At 42.0% G+C, this 24,920-nt stretch overlaps 1 protein-coding gene across 1 annotated transcript in view; it reads left to right on the top strand.

Moving 5' to 3' along the window:
• The window catches only part of DOCK5 (dedicator of cytokinesis 5), a 923,455-nt gene that overhangs the window by 233,332 nt on the left and 665,203 nt on the right, over nt 1-24,920 (top strand). The window contains exons 3-4 of the mRNA XM_085632878.1: nt 16,263-16,303; nt 20,520-20,575. Of these exons, the coding sequence (XP_085489004.1) occupies nt 16,263-16,303; nt 20,520-20,575 (97 nt within the window). The remainder of the gene's footprint in view (nt 1-16,262; nt 16,304-20,519; nt 20,576-24,920) is intronic.

Raw genomic sequence — 24,920 nt, 5'->3', positions numbered from 1 at the left:
CTTGTTTCTTCTCTGACTGAAAAGCAAGACCTAATTTGTGGAGGTGGTGGATGGCAGCGCGTATTGTTTGGGCCGAGGACTCCATTTTCATCATTATACTTTGACCGAAAGCAATATTGGGAAAGACAGAAAAGAGGAGGGAAAGAAAGATAAGAAACCGTGACAAAGGAAATACGCATTTGAAAAAGCCTTATATATCCAGCCACATATCTATTGGCTTTGCAGTGCTTGTTTACTTTGGTAAACTTTATTATTGTTTTACCATTCCAAAATGGCTGTTGTCCATCTTGGCAAGGGCAAAGAATTGTAAAGTATGGCAAAACATTCTAAGGTATTTCTTGGCATTTTATAATGTAATTTTTTTTTTAACCTTTTCTATGATGGCTAATGCGTTTAAAAGCAGCACGGTAGCCGTGTTTGGAGGGTAAAGCATAGGCAAATATGGCAAAACTACTCCAAGATGGCCACCTTTCTGGGCACACAAAAGCTTTCTTTTTGGAATGATTTTTCTTATCTGCATCATGTAGTTGGAAGAGTGCTTAGGTGGTGCTGCAGGTCTGGACCATAAATAATTGGGTGACTACAAGGCTTACCCCTCCCTATATCCCTATGAGGCCTGACATAAGAAAATAAAGAAAAGCTAAACTGAGAAAGGCCCTCAGAAGGGTTCATATGAGTGGCATGGTAGAATGAAAGCATCTTTGTGAGTGATGTTGCACTGAGTATGATGTACGGATCTGATAATTCCAAATAGGATTACTAGTAGTGATGTGGATCCCGATGATAACCAGACGACCAGTTAAGACATATTTATGCTGAAACATATGGACCATAGATGCAGGCATACATAATTTCCTCATGACATCATCGAACCTTGTCTTTAACCTTGTCAGGTGGCCCATGAATTAAATTAAAATAATTGATATTTTAGGACACCCGAGGCAATTTTAGTTGTAGATCCCTCAAAACAACAAAAAAGAGATCCCTTGAGTTTTGAGGTTGAGCTCACCCAGGTAACGTTTTGTATCCGGGCAAGGAATCAATGAAGCATGTCACTAGAAAAACCACAATAGGTGAGAGTCCTTCTAAAAAACCATACAGAATGTCTGGGTGAGTACAAGTTAGTGGCTATCCCCTAAAAAAGAATGCATTTACTCACCTTTGATCCATTGATAAGACACATTTGTACCTGAAGGGAGGCCTTGTGCAAATGCACCAACTGTCCCATGTTTTTTAATGTTTTTATTGTATTTACGTATGACAGAGGTTTTTAGAAAATGTACACTTCTTAATTTTCCATACAACAGTAGAACATTCACTGTAGACATTATACTCTATAAGCCTAGCATAAAACAATACATATACTAGAAGTAAAAAGCACTTTGACGCCTCGTCAGGGGTAGTAAGCGCCATAAGAATGCAATTACAATACAATACAATTAGTGAGTGAAAAGAGTTTCAGATTCCTACATATCCATTATGCTACAAGGGGGAGAGGCTGAAGAGGAAATTGGGTGGACATGGTTACATATTTTCATAAACCTGAAGAGTTTTTATGATGGTGAATGGAGAGAGTGAAATTAATGTGCAATAACATGAAAGAAGGCATTAGATGTATATATGTATGTAGGAGGAAACAAGAAGAAATATTCTATACTTGGGGCCATTTTATTGTCCTTTTTTTTGTCTTGCCCCTTACAGGCTCCGGATATTTTCCCAATTTTGATATACCTTCAAAAAGATTTAAGTGCAATTAGGTTACGTCTCTGATTTGCTTTGCCTATAAAGCTTGGTGTGACATATATCAGCATTGAGGTGAGGTTGGATCTATATCCAGTTAGGACCTCCCAATTAGCACACCTACCCTAAGAGTTCCTAAATCAATGCAAGGCTCTTGTTACCTCCAAAGAATTTGGCTCACTCTTCTAAGTGTTTATATCAAATTAGTGTGAAATTTAGGGCAACACCTAATTGCCAATGAAATGTTCTGATTAGCTTGCCGAAAGCCATAACTCTGTTTTAGGATAATATGACCTTTAATAAGTTTCCTTGGTTATACTTATGTATCCAGTCAGTCAGTCTTTGAAGACCAGCTGGGAGAAGCTGTTCATCATGCTGTTTTCAAATTTAATTTGGTGATTGTCTATTCTATTTAGAACGTCAATTAAATCATCCACTTATAGGCATAATAATAGAATGGCTAAACTACAGCCTTATTTAAGGCAATTTCATGTGTTGACCTTCAGCAGTAGCACCAACCTATCTGATAATTCTGTTATAACTCAAATACCTTGATATGATTAGAATATCAGGTTTAACAAAGTTCAGTCTATCTTCCAGGTCTTCAAATTCTTTCCACAGCTGGTATTGTTTAACGAAACATTCCTAATTTAAGAAGAATTCATCTGACAGAGGTTCAGCAAACCCAAAAGCTACCATCTACAGGGACACTTAGCGTGTGCTACCATAGTTGCAGTGAGCACTGGACTATAGAGAACTGATTTTGTGCCCCTACACTGGGAATTGGTGACCAGGCACAGGACAACCTCGTACATCACCCCATGATTCCTTGGGAGCTCTTTAAGAGGCTTTTCTGTAGGTGTAATAGTTCTGTTCAAGTGGAATTTACAGCTCACATTAAATACATAATAACAGGAAAGGGTTATAACTCTTACTGTTGTTGAGATATGTCACCTGACAGCTTCAACAGAAAGATTTGTATTACTGCACTCTTAAAAATTGAATTTTCCACTGTTATCTACAGCAATAATGTTAGTCATTGATGTTCATAAAGACCTCCTCCTAATGCATCCTATGGAGTTTTCTTTGTATCATAGATAGCTACAGAGTTATCTGTGGTTGTAGACCCTTTTGAAGTGTGTGTCAATGGGGAGATATAATGGGTACTAAAATATGGGTCCTATTGCTTGGTTGTTTGTCCTGAATATAGAATGCAAAACTATCGACCTACTAAAATATCGAGGGCAAAATAATAATTACCAAAACGTTGTTTTCTGTACTTAACATTAAAATGTCAAAAATATTTACAAACAAAATATTGACTATGATAGCATAGATATTTTAAATCAACATAAGAATTTACAAGAATAATTACAAAATATATAGTGTACCAAAATATTTATATAATTTTACAAATGTATATATGTTATTACTACAAATTAAAGGTTTTATTTATTTTAAAACATTAAAAAGATAAAATATTTAAAATGACTTTTAAACAGAAGCAGTAACGTAATTAACATATTTGTATTTTCAGAGATAATTTAAAAAGAAATATCAATTGCATGTATATAAAAACTAAATTTAAAACCACACATTCACATTTTAAAAAGTAAAAATATTCAATCAATTTCTTGATCGAGGTATATGAATTAAAACAAGCATCTTTAAAGAATTAAATTGTGTTCATAAAAATGCACTTTAAACATCAGGACAAATAATTAAGCACTTATGTTTTTTATTAACATATGCTTACGTATCTCAAAACATGTAGCCAATATTCATTCAACTAATATAAATTAACATAATTTATTAAATTTGAAAATTATCAAAACATCATTTAGTAAATTAAAAATAAAATAAAAGTCAAAGATCAATAAAAAAGCCCTAAAATTGATTGGCAAGTTTACTATTCTAACTCCAGGGAAAGTGCATATAAATGGGAGGGAGCTCATATTTTCTGCTCCAAGTACAGTCTTACAGTCATTTGGGAAAGTGAATAAGTTTAGAAGTGTCATTTATATACCATTTCAGCTACAATGCCACTAACATTGCGGAAAGTGCATATATTGAGCAAAGGGACTATATACCATTTTAACTTCAGTCCTGCAAAAATCGGGGAAAGGGTATATAATGGTAGTGTATATTTACTATTCTAACACCAATCATACAAACATTGTGGAAAGTGGACAAAATGTGAGGGAGCATAATTATCATACTAACTGCAATCGTTCAAGCATTGGGGTAAGTGTATTTATTTGAGGGTGTCATTGGGGAAATACCACATCTAATCTGGCTGAAGTTGTATATATTTACTATTCTAACTCCAGTCCTTCAAACCAAGGGGAAAGTGCATTTGTTCCAAGTGATATCACTTGCATTTAGAATTCCCAGATACCCAACTACAGATAAAGCATTTTTTTTTATTAACTACAGCTTTTCCATTTAAAAAAAATATATATTATTGCAAACATTGGTGACGCACAATATTGAAAGTACACCTACTCAAAAATTGAATTTTTAAAACATGTGAAAAATGTATTTAAAAACTCTAAATCAAAAACCACATTGGAAAAAAAATACTTTTAAGTTGAAATACAGTAACTTAAAAAAAACTTTGAATATTGTATTTTCAATTTATTGAGCACCAATTTCACTTTTTTATTTATGTTTTAATTAAATACTTTACATAAAAAATATGTTTTTAACAATTATAAGATTTACCAATCTACCATATTCCCTTCCTAAATATTTTCATTGTCACTGTATTCTGGCCTTAATATTATTGTCAAACAATATTTTGGAGTCTGTTTTCCAGATTCATATCTATGGCTTTGTGAAAGTCCAGCATGCTCAAGGCTCGGTTTTTCAAGGCCTGCTACCTAGCCTTTGTTAATGAAACAAGTTAAAAAAGACTTTCAAGGAAGGTAGTTCTTTATATTAACTTGATATCTGAGGACTGTTTTGTTTCTCTCAACAAAGTATTTGACCCTTGGTTGGCTACTGACTTACCCTGGCTATTCTGAAGATGTCCAGCTAGAAGCGGGGTGTCCTCTTCTGGCCTGTAACACTCATTTACCAATGAGTGTTATAGGATTGGAGCCAGAGGTGAAGGCAAGGATGGGAGATAGTCATCTGTCTTATGCCTTCTTTCTTTGGCTCATAGCATCAAGCCAGGACATGATAGAATCATTCATTAATCCTTCCCTGATTGGGAAATTGTGTATATTATATTGTCAAATGTCAATATCTGTATTCAAGTTTCAAGAGCAGATTCATGAGTGGGCTATATAAATGGCTGTTACCGAGCGAAGACAGGATGGCTCTTTCTATCTCTTGTCCCTTTAACTCTCCTTTTCTATGTCTCCCTTTATTCTCAACATATTTCCCCCTTCCTCCACCATTCCTAACCTTTATCTCTTCCTATCGCCCGACATATTGTTGATCCCACAACTCTCCCTCTCTCATTCTTCTGTGCCCTCCACTGCACTTTGACGAGGCTCTTAAGTGCTACAAAGCACTATTTGATACACATGATGAGATGTGAACGAGTATTCATATAGTGCAGCATTCACCAGTTACATGGACTCTTGCTGCTTTGTGCAGATTTTGTTCTGAGGTTGTATTTCTTGACAGCTAGGTTTCCCACTAGGCTTATTTCATATGCCAATCAACTTCGGTGTGGGTCGATGCCTGGTTTGGGTGGTGAATATTTGGTCCACAGAGGTGTTCAGTATAAGGGGATTGGGCCAAGCAACCTTCCAAACGACTTCATGTGGATGTTGTTGGTAAACTATGTTGTCTATATGTTGTGGTTTTCAGGTGGGGAAGGAGGTTCGGGTCTTGAGTCCTCATATATACACATAGAAAAGAGAGAGGCGGAACAAGGCAGGACACAAAAAGGGAAATTTTTCCGATTTCCCCTGATATAATTATAAAAATCATCAGAGCAGTGCTTACATTTTACTGGTGCAGAGGGAATGGAAGGGGATTTATTTATTTGTGATTATGAATTGATTATGAATATCCAGAAATATATCCAGAAATTAAAGCTACAATTTCAAGTGCCATTTGCAGCGGTCTTATTCTAATATCATGCTCCATTACTCCACTAAACCTCGACCAAGCCCACCCTGCTGTCTTTTAAAAAACAATGTGAGAGGCATCTGTGCCAGACACCAAGTGCCTGAATACGACTTTGACAGTGCAGTGCCGGGTCCACCCCGCTGCCGCAAACGCCGTGGTCAGGCTGCCTGCCAGATTAAGAGTTTCATCCTCTCTAGCTGGCTTTTTTTTGGTGTTCCCACGGCAGTGCCTCTAAAAACAGGAACCACAATAGGGCTACCAAAAACAGTTCCTGCTGTGCATGAACTGGTGTGCATGCACACTGGGAGATGCATTTTGTGCTCTCCTGTGTGAATCTACAGGGCGCAGAGGCACCAGGGGGCCCTGTAGGGCCCCCTATGTTTCTTCTCTGCCACGTTTTTTATGGAGGAGGAACTACCAGGAAAACCCTGGCGAGAGGGAATTCCAAATATGCTTGACGGGACCGCAGCTATTGCGCCAATCATCTTGATGCCTCTACACTGCTGCAACACCACCAGGGAACGGCGGTTCTCTGGCAGCTGCGGAGGGGCTGTGATGGTCCGTTTGCCTGACTCATAATTGGGCTGTCGGGAGACCGCTGCGCCCCCACGAGTCTGGCCGTCCATGGACCGCCAGACACATAATTGGGCCCTAAATGTCTTTAAAATGTTGCAGTTAGAGGACATGAGATATTTTTAGATCCAAGTGCAAAAATAAATGCATTGCCTCTATCACTTCTTTTTCAAGCTTTCTTTTGGTTCTCTATGGCTGCAGCCTCTCGCAGGCTTGAGCTTTAACCTGTTTTTCTGTGTCCCTGTTTCTGAAACTTTAATGTGTAATTAAATATTGTTTAACATAATAATCAGGAGAGCTTGAATGCAGGTGAAAATGGGTAATAAGTTCATCGCGCGCATACCTACCATACAAGAAGATGCTGCTATCCTCTCTTTAGACGCCCATATCGCGTTCGACCTCGTCGAATGGCCATTTCTGTTTGCGGTCCTAAAACGGGTGGGTTTTGGCCCCAAATTCTGTGCGTGGATCCAACTGTTATACACCAAACCCCTGGCACAGGTGGTGGCGAACGGGCGCATCTCGAGAGACTTCTCACTGGGAAGAGGTACACGGCAGGGTTGCCCCCTGTCGCCGCTCCTCTTTGCATTAATATTGGAGCCGCTGTCGGCATGGATACGGCAGGATCCGGTTATCCGTGGGCTGAGGTGGGCAATGGGATGGGAAGACTGAATCTCGCTATATGCGGATGACGTGCTGCTGTATATGGCATCCCTGGCACGTTCCATTGTTAGCCTACTGGACATTTGCGCTGCATACGGGAAGGTTTCCGGATACACTATAAATTGGGCAAAATCACTCTTATACGTCCTACACGGCCCCGCTCCGAGACTTCCGCCGGGCTGTGCGCTGCAAATTGCGATCAGGGGGATTCAGATATCCCAGACTATACATCACACCCCAGCCTGCACATTTCATTGAGGAAAACCTCATGGAACCACTAACAAAATTCCGCCATGACGTGAAAGATTGGAGGTCATTACCGCTGACATTACTAGGAAGCCCTGCCGTCTTTAAAATGATGGCATTACCCAGATTCTTGTATGCCCTGCAAAACAATCCATTCCCGGTTCCCCGCGCATACTTCAAGGCGATTGACTCTAAAGTTACCAATCTCCTCTGGGATGGGAAGCCTGCACGTATAGCAATGCACAAACTGGTTCGGGGCTGGTACGATGGAGGGATCGCTTTGCCTAACATAAAATTGAACTACTGGGCCTCGCAACTCATGATTATAAACCAATGGCTTCATACTTCACAGGAGGAGCCTGCTTTCCGAATGGACAGATATGTCCTTCCAGCTGAGCGCATAATGGGTGCCCTGGATAATAACTCCAGGAAGAACACCCTCTCGGGTCCGACGGCGCACACTGTTCAAATATAGCACACCGTGCAGTGGGCACTGTGGTGGGACGGTACGCTAACACAGGCTACACGGCTCTGGGAAACCCTACGGCTAGGTAAGCTACGCAACACCAAGGGATTCAAACAGTGGGACCTCATCGGTATCTCCAAGATAGGAGACTTGTGGAAAAAAGGGGAGGTCATTGCTTTTGCTCAATTGAGAGACACGTACGGCCTGGCGCCAACAGAAATGTTCCGATGTATGCAGATCAGACACGCACTGATGGGCACTATCCCACCAGGAACACAGCTACCGGAGCCCTCACCGTTAGAAGACAGGCTCCTTACCGATCACATGTGCAAGAAGGCCATCTCCCAAACCTATCGAGAGCTGAACAGTAAAAGAGGTTTGATAAAAAAATATTTACCCATTTATGCAGCCACATATACACATGTTAAACATAGAATAATGTAACCAGAAGTTATATGTACATTTGTTAAGCAGAACGAACAAATATCTATATATTTATAAACATAAATATTATACAACTTTATACAAAGCAATACACATATGTAGGTACACATCTGTAGTCAAAATAAATGCTTCTATACAGAGGGATATGCTGTATATATATGTTTGAGTGTGGTAGTTATGTGGGGAAGAGCCAACTTTTGAGTTATCTTCTGAAGATAAGGTAGTTATCCGTGGATCTTATGTCTGAGAGTAAAGGGTTCTATAGTTTGGCTGCTTGAACAGAGAAGGATGTGCCACCTATGTTTTTTTTTCTTGTACGATGGGATTTTGAAGTGAGGTGCCAATCTAGAGTAGAGGGTCCTTTGATGATTGCATTTGGTTATTTCATTCCTGATGAACAGCGGTCCTGTTCCATGTATCACTTTGTGTGTGATACCAAATAGCTTGAATGTGGATCTTCTGACAACCGGTAACCAATGTAGGGCCCACAAGACAGGGGTGATGTGAGCTTGTGGTTATATATGTTAGACTAGTCTGGCAGCTCAGTTCTGAATCTGTTGTAGTCTTTACATAGTTGTTAAAGATGATCCACGGTAGAGACTATTGGCGCAATCAAGTTTTGACAGATCAAGAGAGGCAGTAGCCTGGACCTTGTGTGGAAAATCCCAGGTGGGTGAAGATGCATTGCAGAATTTTTATAGTAACAAAGCTGGATTTTGCTAGTTTGCCCACATGGGCATGCATTGATAGCTTGGAATGCATGGTAATTCTAAAGGTTTTCTACTTTCTTAGATACTTCAGTCAGTGTTCCCAGATTGTCAGGCCAGGCGGCGAGTGGGTCATAATTTTTCCAATCGCCACAAATGAGTATTTCCATTTTGGAAGCATTCAATTTGAGATGGCTCCATGTCATCTACTGATCCACGGATCTGAGACAACTGAAAATGTGTGTTTCCAATGTCTTTGGGGCTTTCCAGTTTAAGGAGTATTTATGTCATCTGCATAGTTACAGTATCTGAGGTCAAAATTGATTAATCATTGCCGGTAATGACTTCATGTAAATATTGAAAAGCATGAGTGAGATGTTAGAGCCTTGAGGCACCCCTGCTTTTGTGAAGTACAGTTTGGGCGAGAAAGGAGGGGTATGGATGTCATTAGTTATGTTTTGAATGTAGGATGTGTTCCAGTCAAGAGCAGTCCCCTCTATGCCAGATTCATAGTCTTTGTATTAAAGTTTCATGGTCTAATGTGTCAAAGGCAGCTGAGAGGTCCAAGAGAAGTAGTGCAGGAACCCCGTTCCAGTCAACTGTGTTCTTAAGGTCATCTCAGAATGCAACGAGGGCAGATTCTGTGCCTCTTAATGGACGGAATCCTGTCTGGAAGTCTGAAAGTATGGAATTATCTTCAATGAATTGTGACATCTGGGCGAATGCAGCTCTATCTATCAGTTTGCCCAGGAAAGGTCCATTTGTAATTGGTCTGTAGTTGTCGGGGTTGAGCGGGTCCAAGTTTTTTTTGTTTTTTTTTTTAGTAGATGGCGTATGTATGACCTTTTGAGATATTTAGGAAATATTTTAAGTAGTTAAGGAATTGTTGATGATTCTTCTTACAGGTGTGGCAGCAGAGGTATTTAGAAGAATTTTCTTGAAGGTTTGTGGTGGACATGGGTCAGAAGGGCTGCCTGCAGGCCTGCTTGCTTTGACCAGGTCCATAAATTCATCATGTGATAATTGTTGAAAGGAATGGAGAGGCTGAGTTGGCATACTCTTGGAGTGTTTTTTGTTTTTTAAAAAGGTCGATGCTGGTGGTTTTCCTTTGTTTTAAATAGGAGTCCAACATGTCTGCTTTCGTTGTGTAATGAATTGCCAGTTTGTCTGTGAAATCTTGAGTAGTGGGATGAGCTCCTTCTAGGCAATTTGGTTTACAAAAGTTGTTTTTTTCTTAGCTTTTTTGATTTTTGACTTGTATAATCTGTTGCGTTTCTCTGGGTGAAGATTATCTTGATTGGTGTTTGTTTTGAGCCAGGTTTGTTGTAGCTTTCAAATTTTCAGTTTTATCTGTTTCATCTCTGTATTTCTCCAAGGTGCCTGTTTTCTTTTGTTGTGTTGCGTTGTTCTTAGTGGTATTAGGATATCAAAAGCTTCCTGTAGACACGCATAGAGGTTTCAACAGAATTTATTGTATCTAGGTCGATGGATCTGTTAGTTGTGCTTCTAAGTGTTCAAAATTGAGTTTGTTTCACTGTCGATAGATGGATGCATGTAAGGTGTTTTAGGTGTGCTGCTTTGTGTTATTTTATATTGGAAAGCAAGCATACGGTGGTCTGACCATGTGACTGGAGTCAGTTTGGAAGGTAACTAGTTCTGTAATTGCAAAAATTACATCTAGGATGTGACCAGCAATGTGTGTGGGTATCTGGATGATCGGATGTAGGTTCAGTGCGTCTAGGCCAGTGATGCTTGTTTTTGGATGTGTCATATTGGGTTTGTCAAACCAAATGTTGAGGTCACCCAGAATGCATAGGTAGGAGTGTAGTGTTACAAAGTTTGAAACAGTGTCTAGTGCTGTGCCTGGCATTGTTGCATTGCAAGGTGGAGGTCTGTAAAGGAGGAAGATGGTGCAGGGTTGCATCTGGTGAAGAGGGCCTCACAATCTTAAATAGAGACAGCAGCTTTAGTGATATTTAATGTTTGCTTGAATACAACAGCTAGGCTTTTTACCTATACGATTTTGTGTGATGGTTTGATAGCCTAGAGGAAAGGCTTCATGCAGCCCTAGAGTCATGTCATCTCCCAACCATGATTCAGTTATGAAGAGTAAGTCCGGTTTTGTGTCGGTGACAGTTGCGGCCAGCATTAATCCCGGGTGGGGGGGATAGAGCAGGGAGGGTCATGTGGGGGGGAGGGGGGGGTAATTTAATAATTTTTAAATAACTTGCCTGTCCCCTGGCCAGGTCCCGCGTTTTCTCAGCCTGTGTTCCTGTTGGAACTGGAAGCAGGCAGCCTCCGTCCCTTCCCCTAAGCCAATCACAACGCTGCATGCCACTAGAGTCAAGCTATCCTGGCTGATCAGGGCTGAAAGCCCGAAACCGGTCCTAGGGTGCTTGTTTTCAGTCCAGGGAGGACCTGGCCTGGCACTTCGGGCTGGACTGTTCCCATTGGGCACAGGGTCAAGACTGATTTGCATATGGCTGGGTCCAAACTGGAATGGCATGGTGAGCAAAAAAACGATGGATTTAGGCCCAGATCTTTGTACTGGGGTGAATGTATGACATTGTATTGCATTCTGTCCATCAATTGTTGTTTTAGCATTTTGTCACCCCGAGTGGGACGGGTATGCCAGACGTGGGTCCCGTGCTCTCCATGCCACTAGAGTCAAGCTATCCTGGCTGATGAGTGCTGAAAGCCCGAAACCGGTCCTAGGATGTTTGTTTCCAGTCCAGGGAGGACCTGGCCTGGAAGTTTGGGCTGGACTGTTCCCATTGGGCGCAGGGTCAAGACTGATTTGCATATGCCTGGGTCCAAACTGGAATGGCATGGTGTGCAAAAAAAAGATGGATTTATGCCCTGATCTTTGTACTGGGGTGAATGTATGACATTGTTCTGCATTCTGTCCATCAATTTTTGTTTTTGCATTTGTCACCCCAATGAAATAAGCTGAATTGTTCCCAGTCTAAATTGCAGACACCAGGGTATATTTTGTAGTATCCACCCTTTGTCTGTTCCAAGCAGCAATCTGAGGGGGTGTAGGTTGTTTCTTATTTTCACTTACTGCTGTGCCCAAAACGAAGGCCTCACTTAAAGGGCCATCAGCCCTCCTTTTGTTAGTCTTATCCTGGTTCGGAGCTATCTGGACACTAGAACCTAGATACCACTGCAGTGAAAGGAAACACATGTACTCAGCCTTTTATTACTAAGCTGATTTTTCTTCAACCCTTGTAAGAGAGATGCATGAACTGTAAGAACATCAGACACATCTGTCTTTGTGAGCAATTACATTAATAATAATTTAAATGGTAATTATTAATAAATGTTTTAGCTAATTTCTTTTATAGCACTACTTTTCCCAATGTAGCATGCAGGGCCAGACTGGCACTAGCGACACTGGACGTTTTCCCGGTGGGCCGGAAGGGCGGGGCTGATTTTGTTACTTGAGGACGGTTTTGCATCAGTGCTGCAATATCAGCCCCCTGTTGCAAAAGCGGAAGCGGTGGAGTGGGAGCGGTGCTTCTCACTAGCATCCCCTGCCATCCCCACCCGCCCTCGCCCCGCTACCAGGGCCGGTTAAGCAGATTGCAAGGGCTGGTTGCTGATGCCAGGCTGGCTGTGTTAGTGTGTGAGAGAGCTCTACCCCACAGACACACACATTATATGGAGATAAATTGTACATTACACTCCGTACATCATAGGGGGACAACTGTGTAAATCAATGTACAGGAAATGATGCATAAGACAGCAAGGGCTTGTGGGAGTCACCTACCTTCCACATTTTTAGGTATTACATGTTAAGATTGCTTCGTCCAGAGATAAACAAAGTCAGGATTTAAAACTCAATGCAGTGATTGGGTTGTCTGCACTAACAAGACTTTGCTGCTATCCAAAAGAACTTTAAGATGACGAGAGACAGCAAAAAAAACATAATGTTGAGAACCTATATCTTGGGATTCGCATCGGCCCATTCATGCCGGTTCATTGCTCACTCTGAGGCATTAGCAGGATTGTAATGGATGAGCTGCAGGTGAGAAAAGGATCTGGGCGACAAAAGCAGAAACCCATTGAGTTATCTACATAAACTACAAATTGTTGGTACTCATGTTGTGTTTTACAGCAGGCACATTAACCTACAATGCTCCTTAATGATGAGTCAAAACTGTCACTAGACTAAACACAGACCTGGCCAGTAAGCGCATTAGTACAAGAGTTATCTCACCATTATTATTATCCACTGAAAATTGCTGGACGCACAAAGATCTCTGTAGCCGCCACATTAATCACCTAATATGTTTTAACATGCAGACCATTGTGGCCAAAAAAATAGGCCAGATCACATTTACTGCCAGTGTTGTCTCTGTGCAGCAGAGGTTAAAAATATAAATAACGTATAAGATGACGGTCAGACCACCTCTTGTGACGCCACACCCTTTCTTCTGCCACTCCTTGAGCCCCAGTTTATGGGATCATGTAGTCATTTTTTTTCTATTTCACGCATTGCCAAGAATTTGCAGGGGGAACCCGGCTTTTGATGGTAAATTTCACTCAACTCTTACTCTAAAATCCATTTATGCTGATTTAAGGTGTAGCATATAACAGAGTTAAGTTAGAGATACGGGTTAAACACTTAATATTTCTTGATTTTATGTATTAAATTAAGAGGATTTCCGTTTTCTATGGTTTTATGAAATTATATATACGGGAGGTGAGATTGATGAATTTTAATATGTTTTCTTTTGAATTATATTTTGATTATGTATTTTATGGAGTTCACCCCTGAAATAAACAAATAAATAAAATCAAGTTAGAGATGGTATTACAAACATAATTATGCAACCACGTACCTCACAGCATGTCGTGATGAACTTTTAACAACACGTACCCTGGTACCAGGGATGACCCCTGACAATTGCTTGTTGAATGGAAGGTGATTTTGTGCAAGTTGGTACAATGGAGCCGATTTTTTCGCAAGTTACTTTTAACGCATTTGTCATCCGAAGGGGTTGGTGAAAGATTGCCTGTCCATAGTGGTTCAGTGTGGTAAAAGTTATATCTTTGTGTGTACAAAAAATGCCACCACGAGAATCCACAACTGCTTTGTGCGGCTAGAGGGCTCCTTGGCAGCGGTAATAATCCTTCTGGCTAGTTCAGCACTGGGATCTAAATGCTTGTCAGTACAGGATCAAGGACTTTGTCAGGAAGTGCCCCCAGGGCTGAGAACTGCATCTACTCACAAGAAGTAAATCCGAGGACGTGTGTGTTTACCATCGCTTTATAGAGCCGCCTTGATAATCCGCGTGTTCGTGCTGCAGGTGTGGTCCTCCGGTGTCAGCCTTCAGCCGGGAAGTTACATTATCTCTTTGAAGTTTTGAAGCAGTACATTGAAAAGCGCGGCCCTTAGTTTGTCTTCATGTGGCTAAAAGTGGCCTTGTAGATTTTCACATATTATTAACTTGCTGTGTCACTGTCCTTACTAAAGGGACTTTGGCCCTTCTGTATCAACACATTTTCCCATAGACACGGGATGGTGAAGCCCCTTCCATACAAAAGGCACAGAGGAAGTGGGAAATTCATGTAAAAGCCGCATGTTTGGCAATAAATTATGATAGGGAAATATATAAGAGGAACCAGAGTGCAAAAATGCTGTCTGAAACAACATACATTTTCTGATCAACTTCTGAAGAACGTTGTGAGGGCCTCTTCCAAGAATCATTAACTGTTGGAGCTCACAACTTGTCACTGTGTCTCTGTGCTTTTATACTCATATTTGCGTTATTTTTGGAGTAAATCCCAGAGCTCTCTATGGCATGAAGCCTGCTGACACCAAACTAGCATGAGAAAGGCCTTGTGGTTTATTATCAGTCTAGGTACTGCGCCCCGCACAAGTTTGTGCACAAAGATTTGACCTTCTGGGTGACTAGGATTTGTCCCCCGTCATATGGGTCCATGTCGTCTTACGGACACGATGATTCCTGGACATCCTTGTGAATCCAGATCCGTCTCTGGCTCCTCAGAGCACAAGCTACGTTTTCAGTTTAAACAATTGAGAAACATCCTAAGTTCAGTGTTTTGTATTTAAAAAAAAGTTTGAGTGCATATATGCATAGCAGGCACGAAAGAGGAAGCAGTCGATTTCCATATCGGATATATAGGAAACATCCATTAGTATTCTGATATGTTTAATTACAGACATTGAAAATATCATTGCACACAGACACCCAGAGTGTATGTAGAGATGACCAGAGCTCCTCAATTAGTGGACATCATCCCATATCTCTCACACACTCTACCGCTGGTCCATCCCGTTCAGATCTACAGTATTTTGCGGTGTCTTGCTTCGGTAAAAGAAAGCTTAGCTATTTATTATGACCCGACCTCTGAATTTAAATAGTATCCCTGATTGGGTGGCAGAATCCTCTTGCATGAAAACAAAAAGTTGTCCTTCCTTGTTTTACCTTCATTAGTGCCAGTTGGGTCTCAGTCCCTGGAACCTCCATGTCTTGTACCTTCTACTTAATCCCCAAAACTCCTGTTTCTGTTAGTTTGCTTGGCACAGGTAAATTTAGCAATTAGCAAATGACAAAAATCTCTGTTAAGCAACAATTTGAAGAGGGATCTCTGTTACCTGTTTCGTCATCATGCTAGTCTCTCCACCTCGCTCCATCTTTGCTTGGCGCTAAGAGGAAGGCGTTCGGCTCTGTCAGAGGACAACATTTCAACATCTTCCTGTGCCCTAAACACGTCTTTGAACAGGGCAGGGACCATGTCACTCACTTTGTTGTCGGGCTGGATTTGGGGTAAACCCACAATGTGCACTTGCGCCCCTCTGTGCGCATTTTCTGGAGTCTCCCTTTGGCCTTACGTGTGGGCAAGAGTGCACCCAATGCAGTTGAGGTACTTGGAGACGGCACCCAGTTCAGCCTCCATCTTGGTCCAGAAGCTCTTTGCCACATGCTCCTCTACTCTGTGAGTGTTTGCCCATTAGAAGAACTCTACCTGTAATTCCCTCTATCTGTGTTTCCATTGCAAGGATCGCTTCCTTATCTTTGCACTTCTGGTATAGAAAGTAGAGCAAATGGATTTCGGTGACCTCATTGGTGGAGTGCCGTGCTGTTGTGTCCACCAGTTTCACAGCTCGTTCATTGCTGCACAGTGGTCATAAATGAAATGAAAGTATTTAGAAATGTAAGTACAAATCGACAGGCACAAAAACTCATGCCTTTGAAAACCAGTATTCATTTGTCTTAACGTGTGTTTATTGTGGCACTGATGTATGCATGCAGGACAGGTATTGGCTGTACATTTGCAATAATGTGGGCTCTTTTTCTCTGCAGGTTGGTACAGAGGATACACTCTCCGAAATAAGTCTCAGAGGGTAAGTGTTTTCTCATCCGTGAGTGATCTGTGATGCTGTTTCTGAGAGGCCATTCTTCTAACAATTCACTTCGTAGAATTTAAATCAGTGACAATTAAAAAAAAAAAAGGTAAAAAAAACTTTGTTTCCTAAGGGAAATCATCATTTTAGGTGTGCCCTAGAGTCAGTCGGCTTTAGCTGCCTTGCTTGCATTATGTGGCCCAAACCATTCTTAATAAAAATACATGAATTAATACATACATTCATGGACTTTGTCACCCCTTGCCATACACTGATCTGTACAAGTGTCATTCAGATTTTACTTCTACCCACAACATGAAACAATGGGTCACTCACTTAAGCCATTGGCTGTCGTGCACCCTAAGTGAGAGCATTTGCCTGACCACGTGTATAGAAGCTTGAAAAGGGGTTCACCTTGGTGTCCGGGCGAATGTGCATTGGCTGCAGGATCTCCCCGTTATTTTTATATATCTTTTTTGTAGATATTTGTTGTTATTTTGCATTTTTACCAAGGCCAGACCTACCGGCTTTGCCAGTACTTCTATTTTTTAACCCACGGACGTTTTCTGCTCTGATATCCACAGCATGGGGCAACAACAATAAGAAAGTGTGCTGCGTTACTGTATGCAGGGAGTGAGCGACTGGGCACATGAACTGAGTTAATGCCGGACTACGCTCCAGAGACCAAGTAAAAACCAAAGCTAAGCCCTGAAAACACATATAAATGGCAAAGTAATTTAGAGGAGAACAGTAAAACGTGGTTACAACTTGGTATCCGTTTCACACATTTAAAATAACTCGGAGATCTCTCTATTCTGTGAATGACCATGAGGAAATATTCCTAGGCCTTTTTAAAGGTTAGTGAACTCTACGCGTTTATGGGAACTCCACGGGCCTATGAGCATTAGCTCATACTGTTAATGCACAGTATGCCAGCCATTTGAATTTTAACAAGGTTTCTTTCACAGTCTCCTTTTCTCTGTTCTTTTTTACTCTTCCCAAACCACAATGTATCTTGCAGTGCAGCTGTCGGCAAACTTCACCTGATCCACAGAAAAAGAGCTTTCAGAAGTACTTCTGAGAGAGTGCATTTGGCTCCACCTACATGTTAATAACCCTGAGTACAGCATTTCATTGGGCAGAAGTTGTGACCCTTCACAGAAAAAAAGAGTTGTTTTATTGCCCGTTTTGCCTTCTGAGATACTTATGCTCAATACAGAAGGTCTGTTTTGGTTATGGTGGCCAGCCGATGATAACAGGTTGGATCTGTTTTGTATACTCCACCACTTCTCAACAAAAATGAGTATGCCTGACATTTATTATGAAATGCATATGTACAAGTCAATAGGCTTTTGCACCTGAATTGTTAATACTCTATTAAAGCCTATAGAGCAGCGTTTTGTTTCACAGAATCCCAAAATTACTGTGGTAGGCGCGAGTTTTGGTGTTGTTTACCCCCTCTGATAAACTGTGGGTGCAGAACATGTGTGCTCTGATAATCCTTGCTAGATACTCTTTAGAGAGAAAGAATGTTGTTTTGACACATGTAATTCTGTATATATTTGTAATATCATGACTGTATGCCTCGCGGCCATCTTGGGGGGGGGGGGGGCAAGCTTACGCTCTCAGTAGGTTATGATAGCAAGCCACTTGCTTTAGACATCATTGGGAAAAATTGTGGTGTCAGATGTCATCAGACTGATGTGTTTAAAGTAATGACAAAGGCAGTAGGCCCAGCTTATTTGTTCTATGATTATTCTTTTAATTTCTCTTGCATATGTTGTTGACTTTGTGTGTGTGCTTTGTTGTGGTTGTGTAAGTGGGTGAATGCAAGAATGAGTCAGTGGATAAATGGATGTGTGAGTGGAAGTATATGTGACAAAGTATGTGCATGGTGAGTTGTCGAGTTTCTAAGCACATCAGTTACAGAAGAGGCACTTTCATTTATAAGCCATACATGCTTGCTTTGCCTGTGTTTATTTTTGTTTTTCATTATGTTGTTACTAGCTCTTTGGCTCCATGTCCGCTGTTCAGTGGTAATTTACATTTTCGCTTTTTCATTTTGGCTGTCTAACCGTTCGTCTTTTTATCTTTCACTATTCTTTGTTTATTTTGGCATTCTTTGAATTCACATTGCAATTTTAGTGGCGACTATGCTTTGTTCAGAAGTGGTAAACGAAACTGATGTAGTGGTAACTAAGCATTCGTTGCATGTACACTAAATATGACGAGGACTCTAAATCCCGATTGACTTCACATTACAGCCACACTAAATGTCTGCACTTACATGGTCTAGATGTAAACAGCAAAAGGGGCAAAATTAATGCCTACCAGCTGTCTGCCAGTCACCCAGGATTGGCTTTGTTGTTGCAAAAATGTAGTTTTGATATGATAAATCATGCTCTATATGGGAGCGCCCCCCTTAGTTGCTAAATCGTCTGCCATTATCAGCTAAAGATTTGTTCTGTTAACCAGCATTGGTGGTGTATGTCTTTGGCTTCAATATAGCCTGAAAGTCCGCCGTAGCGGACTATACTGGCCATTAAAGGCCCACTCAAGCATTAAAGGCCCACCCGAGCCGACGGCCCCAGGGGATTGAAATCTTATGCAGGTTAGAACACTAGAATGTTGGGAGCTCCACTGAGAACAATGGAGTGTTCCAGGATTCTAATGGCCAGTAGAAGCCCGGAACTCCAACATTCCAATGTTGTTGTTCACAGCTGTTGCTGTGAACAAAGGTCTCATGCTACTTGAGGGTATTTGAATCCCATCGGGCTGTGTGTGGCCTTTTGTTTTATTTGTTAGAACATTCTGGCCTCTACTGGCGGAATGTTCTTATAGCCTAATAGCCCTCCTTTACTGGGTTGTACCGGCATTAAAGTCTCGCTCCCTTGTTAAAGACCCTCACCTTCGGCTCGGGCCTTTAACGCTGGAGCGGGCCTTTAATGGGCCGGTATAGCCCACTACGACAGGCTATGAGGCCATATAAGATGATAGCATAAGGAAGTGTCATTACGGATATCATACAGTCATCAGGCACCAGAATGAATTTAGTCATTGACCATGTCTGACTAAAGGGATTGGCTTCTCTCTCTACTGTCAAAGCATCACTGGTAACTGCAGGAGACAACCTCTGACTTATTTGATTGACTCGGTCTTCTGAATCTTGGCCCACTCTTTTGTCCATGCTTAACACTGGGGTGGGGGTAGCGGGTTGGCATACAGGACACTTACTTTCCCCTTCAGGATCACTGAAGCCTGCTAAAGAACGATCCTAGAATGCGACAGCCTCATCAGTAAGCAGGGCCGGACTGGCCGTAGCGGGCACCGGGCAATCCCTCGGTGCGCCGCCCGGGTGGGGGCCGGTTTTGGGCCCCTGGGGGCCGTTTTTGTTACAGGGCCGTTTTTACAGCATATGTGCAAAATCGGCCCTGTAACAAAATCGGCCAAAACCGGACCTGCCAAAGAGGTCGGGGACACCCCATGTAGGGGGGGGGGGGAGGCTGCCGAGCACTGTGCCAAGGCCGGTTTTGGTTCCCAGTCCGGCCCTGTCAGTAAGGATGCAACAGAATGCAAATGTTGGCCGCATTATGAAGGGGCTGTGAGGCAGACATTTTTCCTAAGCTAGCCAAAATCCGTACACCAGCCCGAAGGACCGCTGCCTCAGGTTCTGAATGTTTTAAAAAAAATGTATCACTTCGCTTGATGGAAAGTTGTCTACGTGCCAAGTGGAATTCTGGTCATTGGCCACAGATAAAACTAGATCTGGGGGTTACACCACTTTGACACATTTACTGGTCTATAGCTAAAGCCGACTTTTTAGTGTCAGACTCTCACTTGACATCTCCGGCACAGACCGACAATCGGGGTCGCAGCAGCACCAGACAGAATCTGTCCTTCCAAGAAGGTCCTGTCCAGGTTTAGTGTATGAACTTTGCCAGGATTTTAATCTTTGAGCCTCGATCCTACAAGTGTCCCAAAAAATATCGAATTATTTTCACTTTGGTTGGAATCAGTATTGAATGTAGCCTTCCCCTCAGAGTGAGGTTGATCGTTGCTTTATTCCAGTTTTTCATTGCAACTCTGGCTTGATTCTTGTCAGAACAGACCAGTGATCCGACCTTCTCGGTGGCTTCTCTTGAGGGTCCTTTGCTGTGATTCTTTTGTGCAGCTGCTTGTTGTTGACAATATGACCATTGCTGTTTTCTCTTCGTAGGGCATCTTCCCGGAAACGTACATCCATCTCAAAGAGGCAACTGTGGAAGACCGTGGGTATGTTTGCTTGACCTTGCTCGCTGTTGTTTCTCTGCAGCTGTGTCGTGTCATGAGTTTACTTTATCTATAAATGTATATGTGATGTTGAAACAGATGTGGCTAATTCTTGGATGATGGGAGGGGAGCTGTGATTTGAGCTCTCATTGTGGAGTGATTTGAAACTCTTATTTATTTTTGGGTTAGGTTTGTTTTTTGAGCCACATGTTGACAGAGAGCTCAGTTACAAAGCAGCATTGGCAAAGCCAATAGGTCTCGCCTTTGGGACCAGTTGACTTTGCCAATGATGTTAACCTTGCTGTACAGCATCCACGATGGTAAGCAGCATGGGTAAGAAAGAGAAAAAAAAACATCCTTTTGTAGGTGCGCAGAACAAGCATGCGCAGCCTACACAGTTATGGAACTGCTTCTTTTCTTTTTGTTTTACCAATCCGAGTTGAATCAGTAAACAAAAAAAGAAGCAGAGTTTGGGGGGTGAAACAAGATGAGTTGGGGGAGCAACACATGACTGCCTGCAGATTCAATATAGGGAGCACAGGTAGTGAGAAGCAGCATAGAGGACGTGAGGGGAGTTGAGCAACAAGAAGGGTGTTGGTAGGGGAGAAGCAAATTGAGAGCGCTGTGTGGAGTGGGTAGAAAGCAAACACGAAAGATTAATATGGAGTGAGGGGCAAAGCAAATGGACAAGATGTAGCCGGGGGGAGAATCGCATGAGAGAGAAAATAACGTGGGGTGGGGTGAGAAGCACACAAGGGTGAATGCATCATGGAAGGGCCAGTGAGAAGGAAAGATAAGCCCAGGCGGAACAGAGGAGGAGAAGTACACGAGGAAGACAGATGGAAAATATATGCACTCTAGGGGAGTACTAAACTAAAAGAAAAAAGGTAGCACCTGAAAAATGTGCAGTGGAAGAACACAAATAATGCACAATGATGAACATAAGAAGAAGTAGTAAAGCCCAAATAAACTAATAAATAAGAAACCTGTAAATGAGTGACATTAGGGACAACCAATGGTACGTAATGGGCGGGCTCTAAGCCTGCTGTAACCATAAAATAGATCTCCCAACAGACAGTGAATGTGCTGTTTTATAGGCGATGCCTAAAAATGCCAACTAATCTATACACTTCAGTTTTAGGATGCAGTGAATGGCTGGTAAAGAATTTACAAGGTTTTCCCCTTTGTGACTAATGCAACACTTGTCAAGGCAATTTCTGTGTTATGGTTGTGAAAGGTTACTAGCCCGTTTTCCAGGTCTCATGCTCCCTTTTAGGGGTGTTTCCTACAGGATGTAGTGAAAGGAAGCAAGTGAAGTTCTTTGGTGTCTGTGGGATGAACGTATGACCTACATTCTTTGAATAACCATGTACTGTGTGGTTTTTCCTTGAGAATTGTTTCTAGTAGAGGCCATGTTGTTACAGTGGGAGGCGGGTGAATTGATGTTATTTCCTGCTATGGTGAGCTGATGCAGCTGGTTGTCATCATTCGGTCTCTAAAATAATATGGCAATTGGACATGATAGCACTATTACATACGCACATAAAATATGCAACAGCAGCTTCATAAGGGAAGAGCAGCAAAGGGTCTATGTTTATGTTGCACCAATTATGGTGTCTGTTGAATATTACTCCACTCTCTGAGTTAACAGTTCACTGTGACGTGGTATGTATGTATGTATATGGTATTGTATGGCTCCAACCTAGGCAAAAGGCAGCAAAGCTCTGTAAATGGCCAAAGGCAAGTACAAAGTCATTGAGTAATATGAGAGGCAAATGGGTTGTGTCCAGTTAATGCATTGTGGTGTAGTGTTCTTTTAAGAGGTGAGACATCCTCTTTCCTAAACTGGAGCAGTGGTGGGACACTCCTGATGAATATGTGGATGTTGTTCCAGATCCTTAGTGCATAGATGGAAAAGGCCTGCAGTCTCATGGTGTCGTGGCTGCGGGTATACTGAGAACCACCAGAGATGGTGATTTTGTTTGCAAGATATGCAGGGTTGCTGGTTGTGATGGCTTTGTAATTATTGCAGATGGTTTTGAAGATGGTGCGGGACGGCAAGGGAAGCCAGTGGAGTTCCATCAGGGTTGGGGTGGATGTGATCATATTTCTCCTGGCCTGGATGATACGTGCTGCGGTGTGTAAGGTGCACTTAAGGGATGCCAATAAGCAGTCTGGGAGGCCATGTAATAGGACATTACCAGTGTCCAGATGTGTGAGTACGAGAACTTTAACAGCAGTTCAGAAGTCACTTTGAGGAAGAAATGGTTTTACTTTCTTTAAAAGAGAGAGTTGGTACCGAGCCATCTTTAGTTTTTTTGGCAATGTGTTCCTTGAGGGCGAAGTTGGTGTCCAGGGTGAATCCAAGTGACTTGATATTCAATGAAAGCTGCGATTTAAAGTCATCAAGGTTCATGTCACTGAGCCAGGTTTGTTCTGTAACTGTTTATTATCCTTAGAAAATAACATGAATTCTGACTTAGGTAGGGATGAGTTTCAGGTAGGCACTGGACAGTCTGGTCTGGATGATTTATGTTTGAGGCATTGGCAGTCGGAAACAGAGGAGACTTTTAAGTAGAGTGGTGTGTAATCAACATATTGGTACATCTTGATGCTGTTATCTGCGAGCAGAGTACCAAGCGGCTCCATGTAAAGTTTGAAAATGACATGAAACAGTATGTAACCCTAGGGGACTTCCCAAGTAATAGGGCTCTTTTATGATCAGGAGGGGCTCTTGTGAACAAATTGGTGTTTTGGTGTCTGTTGGAAATGTAGGATGACAACTAGTGAAGGGCATTGACATTGAATCCAGTATAAGACTCCAGGGTACCAATGAGGGTGGGATGGTCGACTGTATTGAAGGCAGATGTTAACTTCATCTGTGGTCAAGATGGCATAGTCTACGATGTTTAAAGCATCAGTCTCCATGCTGCAGCGACATCTGAATCCAGGCTGGTAGTCGTGCAGGAGATGGTGTGGAAGTGGAACACAGACTGCTTTCAGTGACGGTGCTGATGAATTGTAGATTAAATATGGGCTGGTTGTGGCAAGGTCAGCAGCATCTACGCACGATTTCATTAGGAGTGGGTGGATCTGGTCTGACTTGAGAGCTTCTGGGAAGATGCCTTAAGTGAGGGAGGCATTTGCAATGGTAAGTTGGGGTAAGAGAGTGTCACCAGAGAGAGCTTTGGTGAAGAACAATGATAATCCTCTTTGTAAGAAGTTGCTTTGAGATAGTTGACTATGTGAGCGAGATCCAGGACAGTTAGACGACGGCTGGATCCTATGGGAACGGGTGGGTGTTTGAAGCAGGCTTGGTGTCATCGATGTGCTGTTGGATCATGTGTATTTTTTCACTGAAGTGGCGAATGGCATTGAGTTTTTCTGTGGAGTGAGGAATAGTTGATGCAGTGCTTGATTGTCTTGAACTGTGTTCTACTTCTGTTGGTGGCTACATTAATAGAGTTGGTGTAGTACTTTGCTTGAGTTGATGTGTTGAGCCGGATGACTTTTGTGGGAGGGAACTTCAGTATCAAGTGGTGCTCTGGAGTTCTGTTTTTCATCTATTTTCAGTCTTGTCTGCAGATGGATTGTTTATTGTCAGCAAGGTCTTTAGAGTACCAGGGTGCTGAATGCTTTGGCTTGCACTTTCGTGTTATAAATAGGCTGTCGATGTTCACATATCTTTTAAAAAAAAAATTGTTGAAGATGTTCAGAATGGTTCTGGCGTCAGAAGTGGAGTTGATATAGTGAGAGATGAGTTCAATCATTAGTTTACCTACGGAGAAGTCTCTGAAGGATTTGAAGGCTTGATCTTCTCTTTCGTGTTGACCTTGGTTAGTTGGTAGGATGCTGAGGGCAGAGATCGGAATGGTCAAGTGGTCGGTCCAGCCCATGCATAAGGGTGGTTTACATCGTATTAGTGGTTTGCATTGAACTGGTGGTTTGCATGGATTGTTGGTAATGTTGAGAAGACTTTGGTGTTGAGGAGGTGGTATTTGGAATGTGTTGGGTGTGTGACATGCTCTACAGCATTGAGTGCATCGATGAGGTTGAAGAGGGTGCCTTTTTTTTATTTATTTTGGCGCTTGTGTTTGGGAGGTTAAGTGACATCACACATGCACTCCATAGTCCTCAGAGAAACGATGCATGATGTTGGTGGAAGCATTCAGAGTTAGAGATATAGATTTTTATGTTGTCCCTCTTGACCTATGTTGCAAAATGAGAGTGGTTCATTTTAAATGACTTCCAGGTACAAACACCGTTCTGTGTAATAGTAAGGATAATATTTCTTGCAGGGAAGAGATGGAGGACGAGTTTGAACAAGAAAAAATGGGTATGGGCTTCA

The sequence above is a fragment of the Triturus cristatus genome, chromosome 11, assembly GCF_964204655.1.
Source record: "Triturus cristatus chromosome 11, aTriCri1.1, whole genome shotgun sequence".
Classification (NCBI taxonomy): Eukaryota; Metazoa; Chordata; class Amphibia; order Caudata; family Salamandridae; genus Triturus; species Triturus cristatus.
This window is presented reverse-complemented; position numbering and strand designations above follow the sequence as displayed.